The sequence below is a fragment of the Hippocampus bargibanti genome, linkage group LG03 (assembly GCF_051943395.1).
Source record: "Hippocampus bargibanti isolate YZ-2025 linkage group LG03, ASM5194339v1, whole genome shotgun sequence".
Taxonomy (NCBI): domain Eukaryota; kingdom Metazoa; phylum Chordata; class Actinopteri; order Syngnathiformes; family Syngnathidae; genus Hippocampus; species Hippocampus bargibanti.
This window is the reverse complement of record NC_142736.1, coordinates 6,892,015-6,902,195: the sequence shown is the minus strand read 5'-3', so window position 1 is coordinate 6,902,195 and position 10,181 is coordinate 6,892,015. Positions and strand designations below refer to the sequence as shown.

Below are 10,181 nucleotides of genomic sequence, written 5' to 3'. Positions count from 1 at the left end.
GAACCAAACTTAAAGCGGATCACATCTGCAAATTATTGGAAATCTGCCTTAATACTATGTATTTTCAATTTCGGGAGAAATTTTATAAAGAAATTCATGGTTGTGCTATGGGCTCACCAGTTTCACCCATAGTGGCTAATCTGTACATCAAAGAGATGGAGAAACAGGCCCTCACATCCTTCCCGGCGACAAAACCTAGACACTGGTTTAGATATGTGGACGATACTTTTGTCATAATTAAAAAAAAGAAATTCAATCCTTCACAGATCACCTCAACTCTGTAAACATCAACATTAAATTTACTCGTGAGGACATTAAAGAGAACCAACTAGCCTTCTTGGATTGTAAAGTAATTATAAAAGAGGACAGAGCGCTAAAAACAGAAGTCTTTAGGAATGCTACGCACACTGACCAATACTTACTGTTTGACTAACCACCCTTTACAACACAAATTAGGAGTTATCAGAACCCTCCAGCATAGGGCTAAACTAATACCAACTAGCATTGAAGGTAGAGAAAAGGAGTCAAAACATACCAGGCGAGCACTCACTAACTGTGTGGTCATTCAACAAATGTCAGAAAGAAAGAATAGGGAATGAAACCAATAATTCTCAAGATACAAAAAAGGAGAGGAGTAGCAGTACCTTACATTGCAGGAGTTTCGTAAAAATTACAAAGAGTCCTTTGGCAACACAAAATTCCTACTTATTTCAAACCGATAAACACATTAAGGCAAAAATTAGTGCATTCAAAAGATAGGCTACCAAATTAAAAACAAAGTAATGTAGTTTATTCCATACATTGTAACAGAGAAAATTGTAAAGAGCAGTACATTGGGGAGACTCAACAAATTCTCAAAAAAGACTTTATCAACATCGCAGGGATAATATAAGTGGGCCTCAATCGGCAGTACATTTGCACCTAAAAGCTAGCAACCACTCATTTGACGACAATGAGGTTAAAATCTTAGCGAAAGAACATAGTGGTTTGAAAGGGGGGCAAAAGAAGCGATTCTTATAAAACAACAAAATCCTTCATTAAACCGGTCTGGTGGGGTGAGGTTCAATTTGGATCGTTCATACAATAGCCTGCTTAGGCAAAACAGGTTAGGCAACATTCGTAATGCTGATGAGGTGATACCGGTGGGAGTGGGGGAAATGGGCCAGTCGTTAGTCGGGAATGTATGAACAATCAGTGGGGCAACAGGGAGTGGTCCTCTGCTCCCCCCAACCTGAGAGTAGCGACGTATCATCGCTGTGTCTGGCGCCGCCATGGCTGGACATTAGGGATATATAAATAGGGCCGATACGACCAGTCAGACTTTAGTTCGCTGACGAAGCCTCTTGGATAGGAGGCGAAATGTCCGAAACCTTCAAATGTGTACAGATGACGGCTGAAGAAACCTTCTCATCGATCTACTAGCCAATGGCTAAGCAGCTATGAGTATGTAGCGTTCCAAAACTTATTGAGCTCTGAACTGTATCTTCATCTGTCATATCTAAACCTGTCTTTCAGAACAAGAGGCAATATTTAAATATTGGGGTGTTTCTTTTAACATGTATCCCTCTCAAGTATTCGTAAAGGTTCCCCACATCCCACTGCAAATAAGAATTGTTTTGAAAAATCTTCCGCGGAAGTAGTATTTCCCACAATTCGAATGACTCGCACTCCCCTTATTAAACTACAGTCGTGTTAAACGCGGAACATTCGTGATGTAACCTCCCTCTGACGGGTATTAATTTTATAGTAATTGATAGCTGACAGCTGAGCTTAGAATGCTTTTCTTTCTACGAGCGCTTCCTCACCTTTACGAATTTCCTGCTAAATCAACAATGCTAACACGTTTCACACATAGTGAGAGTGGCTAACGCTAATGTGGGACTGGCCAAACATGACCGCTTGAGCAGAATTTGGCATCCGCTTCGTATTTTTAATTTTTCACGACTCATTCACCAGCTACATCAAAAGCCTCAGTAAATGTACTGTTTCTTTTTCGTTTTTATTTTCAGAGAACATGGGTTGTTCGCGACAAAATTAAATAGTAAATCACATAAGGACAACCGCAGCACATATTTTTTATATACGATCGGTATTAAATTCCAAATACCATGGATTATGAACATAAAGCGAAGTTTGCGGATGAATGTTTGCAGAATTACAGGAAGGACGAATCTGCTTGGAAGGTCTGCAAAAAATCGGTAAGTTAACGCTGCTAAAACGACCATCTCCTCCCAAAAAATCATTTACTTGAAGATTGATACTAGATAACATGTACACACTTTAATATAATTGATTTTATTATAAGAAGGGAATTTAATCAAAAACATAACAATAGATTACCTTGTTTTAGGAACACAATTTGATGTTAGTTATGACACGAAATAATTGAAACTCACACAAAAAGGAGAATTGGAGGGACTGGGTACAGCTCTCTTGTCTCGTCTAATCAGTCCTCCTCCCTTTCTTTTTTTATTAACATCGGGGTTTGTCCTTGATAGTTTTGCACACAATGTCCTTTCGATAGCTACTGCTCTAAAAACCCCTTGGCCTTGATGGATAGTTCTAAACAATATATTCTCATAACATACCTGTAAACCGGCCGTATTTTGCAATTCTGTGTGATTTTTGCACATTTTAGATGCGTACGGCATCCAAGAAAGTGTGTACGGGAAACGCAAAAAATGTTGAAGATAATGTTGACATATTTTCGATTCCGTTTTCGTCATTAAATATGATCACTTATGTTAATTATAGTATGTTCTACATCAGACATGGGCAAACTACGGCCCGCGGGCCACATACGGCCCGTTAGGCTTTTTAATCCGGCCCGCCGAATTTGCCCAAATTATAGTAAAAACAGTGTCTGAAACTCGTGACAAAAAGTTAGTGAACAACAGGGCAGTTAACTGAAAAGTTGTTTGCCCCATTTTTCACAACTTGAAGACCAATGAGACAACCAATCACATTAAAAAAAACATTGTCACAAAGTATAAAGTTTTTTTAATGAAGAATGTACCTACTACAAATGCTACCTTGCTTAATTTACGGTAAATAAGCATGGCTGTAGATTTTGCTGCAGTAGTCACTTGTGATTGTGGTGCACAAAGCAACGTTTGCATTGCTTCCTATGAGCCACTAAGCCCCTTTCATAAGTCTCAAGTACACTTCACAGTCACGGTTTAATGTAAATTTACGTTTTGTAGCGTCACACATGTTGTTAGCTTCTTGTGAATCTTTCTTCTGGGCTGAGGTTTTGTGCATCTATTTTGGAAAATGACATGCAATTGCACGACTTTATAACGCTTGATAAAGTCCGGAAGAAAGAAGCAGGCTGCTGATTGGCTGCCGTACCGAGTATGCAAATTTCAACTGCAGGTAGCGTATGTCTGTGTGTTCGGCGACAGTACACGTGTATTGTTTACGCGTGAAGGCGAGGGCGTCAGTGGAGAGTTTGTTGAGCGCGCGGTCAGGACAAACCATCTATAATTTGGCGGAATTTAACACAAGTAGGTATTATTGAGCTTGAATATTTCATTGTGTAATAATATGTTTTGAATGTTGAAAGTGATTCCATTTTTCATTAAATGTTGATTTCTTTAACTTTGCCCCTTCAATGAAAACGTATTAAAAACAGACGCAATCTTGATAAATCACAGTGCATATGTTATTTTAATGTATTTCCATTTCCTCCTCCAAGTATCTGCGAAATAGTATGTAAACGCCATATTCCTTGAGACAAATTTATTAACTGATCAGGGATATTTTTCACATTTGAAAGACAGTTACTAAATTGGGTTGTAGTGTTATTACTATGCTATGAGGTTTGTACACACTACATTTAAAGGACAACCGGCGCTATTTTTTTTGTTTCCCGCTGACATCAGAAAAACGTTTTATAGCATCTAAAATACCCAAATCAGGCAGGCTGATATTTTTAGTTAAATGAAAAACACAAATAAAAATGACTTCAAAATTAATCCGGAAATGGCCAGTTTCAGAAGGTCCCACCCCCTTGTTCGTGACGTCACGCCAAGACGTCTTGCCTTGCTCGAGAATCAAAACAATGGCTTCAGATTCGGAGAAGATGTTTTCTTGTTACTCATCCAGTTATGAATATGATTCAAATAGTTCTTAAGAGGAAAGCATAAATGTTTGCAATTGATTCAAGGAGTCCTCCCATATCAATTCGAGCCGTCAATGACAGAAATGTAGCACCCAGAAAATGCAGAAGATTGCGCCCAAGCTCCGTTGGAAATGGGCTGATTTGTCAGCTGGGAATTTGTGTCAGCGAATATCAAATAGTTGTCTTGGTGCAACACACAACGATTCACCATGGTGTTATTTATGTGTTTTCCTTCTAATTTCGCCATCAACACGGATCAACACGAAGTTTTCAGACCAAAAATGCATTGTGTGTCGCTTTCTCGGTCATGGGCGGTCCAAACGTGACGTCACATGGGGATCGTCATCAACTCGAAAACAAGACTTCATGAATATTCAGCGCAAGTCTTAAAACGTAAACTATAGCTATATGCTGTGGAATCTTTGTGAAATACGCTCAGTCGAAGTCATTTGAAGTGATTTTATAAATTATGGACATAACTTGTCCGGAGGCGTCGGTTGTCCTTTAATGCTTTAGGTTTAATATTTCCGGCCCAAACACTCCCTCCAAATGCTCCTGGCCCAGCCCCTCTGTCAAATTTTAGAACCCAATGCGGCCCGCGAGTCAAAAAGTTTGCCCACCCCTGTTCTACATTGTTGGTGTCCTGTTGTCAAATAAGGCACATGTGAGTCCAGCTGTTGCGTTAATGTGTGTCACTTTTATTTTGCCCCCAACGTAATCCTTTTCCCCAGTCACTCCCTCCTCTCGTCCTTGGCGCCTCGTGCTGACGTCATCACACAGCGCCGCTGATCTTGTGGTTAAGGATCACACCACATCTCCCCTTTCTAGAATCATTGGAGAGGCTACCAATAATTCAACAGAACTTGAGAAGTATTCTGCCTCGTGGTTGAAAGGTCTGCTCTTCTCTAAGACTGTGCCAAGGGATCTCATAGGAAAAACAACCATTGCAAACAAACATATTTGAGACAATCCATTTGAGAACAATAACTTGATGGTTCATCTTAACTGACCCTCCTCTATGCTCTGTAATGGGCTGAACATTGTATGGAGAAACAGAACAGCATGTACAAGTACATCTCAATATTCGTTATATACCCACCCCCGTTTTTTTTTTAAATTTAAATAAACAACCCCGCAAGCAGAGCCTGAGAGTAGGAGGAAAAATGGGGGGAAAAAAATCACAAGTCCAACCTGGTTGGTTTCACCACGACTCTCCCAAACCTGGTCTTGGTAGTAGGAGTGGGTGGTGGGTCTGGAAGATTGTGCTGTAGTGGTCCCGCTGATGGACTTTCTGGATCGCCTCCCGAAGACTGCTCCGCTGCATCACAGCCACTCTGCTCTGGTGAGGACCTCATTGGGATGAGATGACGCCGGTTTCGTCTGATGGTCCCGTGAGGTCCCTCCACCAGATATGATCGTGGGGTAGCATGTCTTTCGATGATGGCTCCAGCTGTCAACTCGCACGTGACAATTTCCGTGTCATTAGTCACCTGAAAGCATCGACTAAATAACGCCTTTGTGTCAAGCTTTTTGCGAAGGATGGTAGCAATGGTGAACGGTACCGGGCTCTTTATTTGTAGAATGGGAGTAGAAAGTTACTCTCAGGGAGGTGACACACAGTGTGAGAGATGTGTCAGCCGCGGTGCGCACATGTGACGCCACAAACGTACACCTCGTTCGTGTTTCTCAATGATCTTCTTCTCCTCGACTGTTATTTTGTTTTGTGTCTTCTTCGGCTGAACACGAGCCTGTGGTGGCATCTTTTTCGGTCCCATAATGGCAAAAGTATCATTGAAGACGATCGACGTGTGCACTCATAGAAAGGGGGTGTGGAAAGGTAGGCCGGCTGGGACGCTGTTCGGTCGTGTGCTTTTGTGTTCTTCCACCGAAGATTACTATGCCAGCCGTGGTGGGGGGTATGTATCGCGAAAATAGTGCGTATGCCAAGGTTTAATTTTCATGAATGCAATGTTCGTAAACCGAAAAGTTCGTAAGGCAAGGTGTTCGTAAACTGATGCCCCACTGTATGTCATTCATTGAAGGAGCGCCTTATAATGCGGGGCGCCTTATAGTGCGGAAAATACGATACACAAAATATACCTTATTTTATGTATAATCAATGTGCTATTGCAGTGTTTTTCAACCTTTTTCAAGCCAAGGAACATTTCTTCCGTTGAAATTATCTCGGGGCACACCCCCAGCTGAAAATGTGGGGAAAAAGTATTAACTGGTAATGTATGCTTTTTTTCAAATTTTTTTAATTATATTATGAATAATTAACAATATACCAGCCACAGCATACACAAAACACATAATGTGCAACACAATATGACAGGTCATAGCATATTGTTAATAACAATTAAATAAATATATATATATATATATATATATATATATATATATATATATATATATATATATAACAATATGTTATATTGGTAATATAAGCTTTTTTTTTTTTAAGTTGAAGAATGATGTTATATTATAACATGGGATTTAACTAAACACAAAGAAAAAAGTATTTTATAATCTTTCATATTTATATTTACTCAGTGTGAAACCTGGGCCTGTTTGGACGAACAGAGAGCTGATATCCTGGCCGGGATGGATGAAAGACACACACGAAGCTCTTCCTCCACAACTCTCAGTCTTTTTCTGTCTTTTGTTTTTACTGCAGTCAGGCTTGAAAAGCTCACCTCCCACAGATATGTTGTGGAAAATGGGAGCAATGACAAAATAGCTTTGTTAGCCAGCATGGAGAACTCCTTGGCAGCTGCCAACCAAAAACTGTCCAAAGGTAGATCAGCAAAGGTTAGCTTGAGGCCACGATCTTGTCTCAGTTCAGTTAGTTCCTCCTGCTCCTGTAAAGACATGTTTATTCCAACAGCTGATGCTGAGCTGAATGGGTCCCTAAGCCAGCCAAGGTGCTTCGTGGAGGCTGAAGGGAAATAAAATGTCATCTTCTCAAGAGTTTTCAGATGTTTCGCTATTAACTCACACAGTGCAGTAGTATTGACATCTTGCCATTTATTGGTGAGTGGGAACATTTCAAGATTGCCCCTTTCCACGTTGCTGCCAGAGGTGCACCTTTGAACGAAAACCATTTATTTTATCTGAACTTGTAAGCAGAATTTCATTTCGACCTTGCATTCGTGTGTTCAGTTCATTGAGATGATGAAAAATATCTGCCAGGAAAATTGCCTGTTTCCCCGTTGGTTCACGCAGGCGAACAAAGTATTCCACATTTTTATTTTCGACTGAGGGGTGTTTCGTTTGGAGATGGCGTTTAAGCTTACTTGGGACCATACCACTGTTGGAGAGTTTTTCACCACAGACCAAGCACAATGGAGTAGATGCCGCTGCATCTCAGGTAAAAGTAAATCCAAATGAAACATAGCTTTCGTTGTATTGCCTCGTGCCAGAAACTTTGCTTGACGTCACTGTCTTTGCTTTTTTTTTTTACCTCCATCCATACTAGGGCCTTCATTTGGGTCCGGGGTTTGTCCAGGGTCCACTTCTGAGTCAGGATTTTTCCTCTTCAAAAACCTCTCCATCACTTTAACAGTCGTCCCGCTAGCCGCTAGCCACAATCTGCACTTGCCGCGCTATCCATGCGTCACTAATTCGCTTGTCTCAAAGCGAATTAGTGATGCACAACTACCCGCTGTTGCCAGCTGCTGGTATTGAAGAGTACTACATGATTACTCTGCCAGGCGCTAGACTGCACAGGCATGTGGCGTCACCGGTGCGCACCGCAGCTTTAAGCTTTAATGTCTTTCAATTCCTTGATCTCCTTGATGTGCGTCTCACCCTGACGCATATCACAGGCTTGACAATGGTATAAAAGCAGCTGTCGTGGGACAGGGAGATTCAGACTCATCTCGGACTCAGACCCAGACAGACGCACCGCTCGCAGAGACCTGCTCAGCATCGCACGGAGTTTCACAGCACGACTTGCTCGACTCTACGCCACGATCAAGCTCTGCGCATCATCTGCCTGGAAGGTCTGACAACGAACCTACTTACAAATAAAGAGAAACATCAAACTCTTTATTGGCGAGCCAGCCAGGAGCATTTTTTTTCCTCCTCCTCAGCCCAATCAACTCTCCGAATGGAAAGAGACCAGATTTCTGCCGTCTCCCTCAAACTCCCCCCCCCCCCCCCCCCTGGCACAATGACATGGACCTCTGGTTCCAAGTGGTTGACTCCCAATTCGTCAACCGTGGCATCACCCAGGAGATCACCAAATTCCACTATGCGATCGCTGCCCTCACTCCGGAGTTGGCTGGCCGTGTGCGGCGAGTCATCTTCGATCCTCCGGCTGAAAATCCTTACTCTGCCCTGAAACAGGAAATCCTGAGGCAGACCACCCTCACGGAACACCAGAGGTATGTAGCCTTGAGGCATGACGTTGAGCTGGGAGACAGCCGGCCCTCCCAGCTCCTGCAACGCCTCGAGACGGTGGCGGGCAACAGCCTCAAGGACCAGACTTTCCTGCGGCATGTCTTCATAGAGAAGCTGCCCCCGAGGATCCAAGCAGCCCTGGCAACCACACCACCCGACTCTACCTTGCAGGAGTTGGCCGCCCTCGCCGACAAAGTTGCGGAGGCGTACGCGGGGCAGCCTACCGTTTCTGCCATGCAGCGTCCTCCGACGCCAGGGCCCTCGACTGATGCTCTGCAACTGCTCGTCGACGAGATGCGTGCCCTGCGAACGGAAATCCGGGAACGCAGCCACAGTCGAGAGCGCCGCCGTAGTCGCGGACGCCGCTCCATTCGAGAGCACAGCCCAAGCCGCGACCGGAATCCATCCAGCGCGGACCCCGACCTGTGCTGGTACCACCAATATTGGGGTGACCGGGCCAAACGATGCAGTGAGCCGTGCAAGAGGTCGGGAAACGGCCCAGCCAGGGAGTGAACACGGTTTCCCACTTGCCTGGCGCCTCCACAACCAGCCACATCATTTATGTCCGCGACCGCACATCGGAAAGACGATTCATGGTGGACTCGGCTGCTAACATCAGCGTTCTGCCACCTTCCCCTGCGGAGCGTTGGTACCCTGACGCTGGAGTGTCCCTGCAAGCTGCCAACCGCACCACCATTAAGACGTATGGCCAACGGTTTCTCAACCTCGACTTGGGCCTACGTCGCTCCTTCCCTTTTATCTTCACCATTGCCGATGTTCCTCACCCCATCCTTGGCGCGAACTTCCTGCACAGGTTAGATCTGTCCGTCAACATCCGCAGGAAGAGGTTGACTGATGAGACGACCGGCCTGTCCGTGCATGGTAGGACGGGCAACCCTGCGCTTCTTCATCTCTCGCATGTACCATCTCCTTCATCTTCTCCATTTCTCACGCTCCTTCGACGATTCCCCGACCTGACCAACCCCAGTCGGACGACTCTACCTGCTCCCGACGTTGTTCACCACATTGTGACCACTGGTCCCGCGAAGTTTCAAAGTTTTCGCCGCCTTGCCCCGGCAAAACAACGGATTGCTGAAGCCGAATTCAACCACATGCTTCAGCTTGGTGTTATCCGTCCATCGGACAGCAAATGGGCCTCCCCGCTGCACATGGTCCCCAAGGCGAAGGCAGGCGACTGGCGTCCCTGCGGTGACTTCCGAGCACTGAATTTCGTCACAGTTCCTGACCGCTATCCTCTTCCTCACATCCACGACTGTGTGTCATTCCTCCACGGACAAACGGTGTTCTCCACCATCGATCTGGTGAGAGCCTACCACCAGATCCCTGTCGCGAAAGAGGATGTTTCGAAGACGGCCGTCACCACCCCATTTGGCTCGTTTGAGTTCCTCCGCATGCCATTTGGCCTCCGGAACGCCGCGCAGACTTTTCAACGCTTCATCGACTCGGTCCTGCGCGGTCTTGACTTCTGTTGTGCCTACATCGATGACATCCTCATCGCCAGCAACTCCCAAGACGAGCACCTGCAGCACCTGGAAACGGTTTTCAAGCGTCTGGACGAGCCCGGTCTGGTCGTCAACTCCGACAAGTGCGTTTTTGGCCAATCCATGGTCAAGTTCCTTGGTCACCTAGTCGA

General features: G+C 44.6%; 1 protein-coding gene across 2 annotated transcripts in view; it reads left to right on the top strand.

The window, feature by feature from the left end:
• The first annotated feature begins 1,634 nt into the window (after nt 1-1,634).
• stard5 (StAR related lipid transfer domain containing 5) overlaps nt 1,635-10,181 on the top strand; it is a 37,746-nt gene continuing 29,199 nt past the window's right edge. Inside the window, exon 1 of one of the 2 annotated variants that reach the window (XM_088991768.1) lies at nt 1,635-2,198. In XM_088991768.1, the coding sequence (XP_088847894.1) occupies nt 2,109-2,198 (90 nt within the window). In that variant the 5' untranslated portion in view covers nt 1,635-2,108. The remainder of the gene's footprint in view (nt 2,199-10,181) is intronic. The other variant, XM_088991769.1, reaches the window with a different exon arrangement.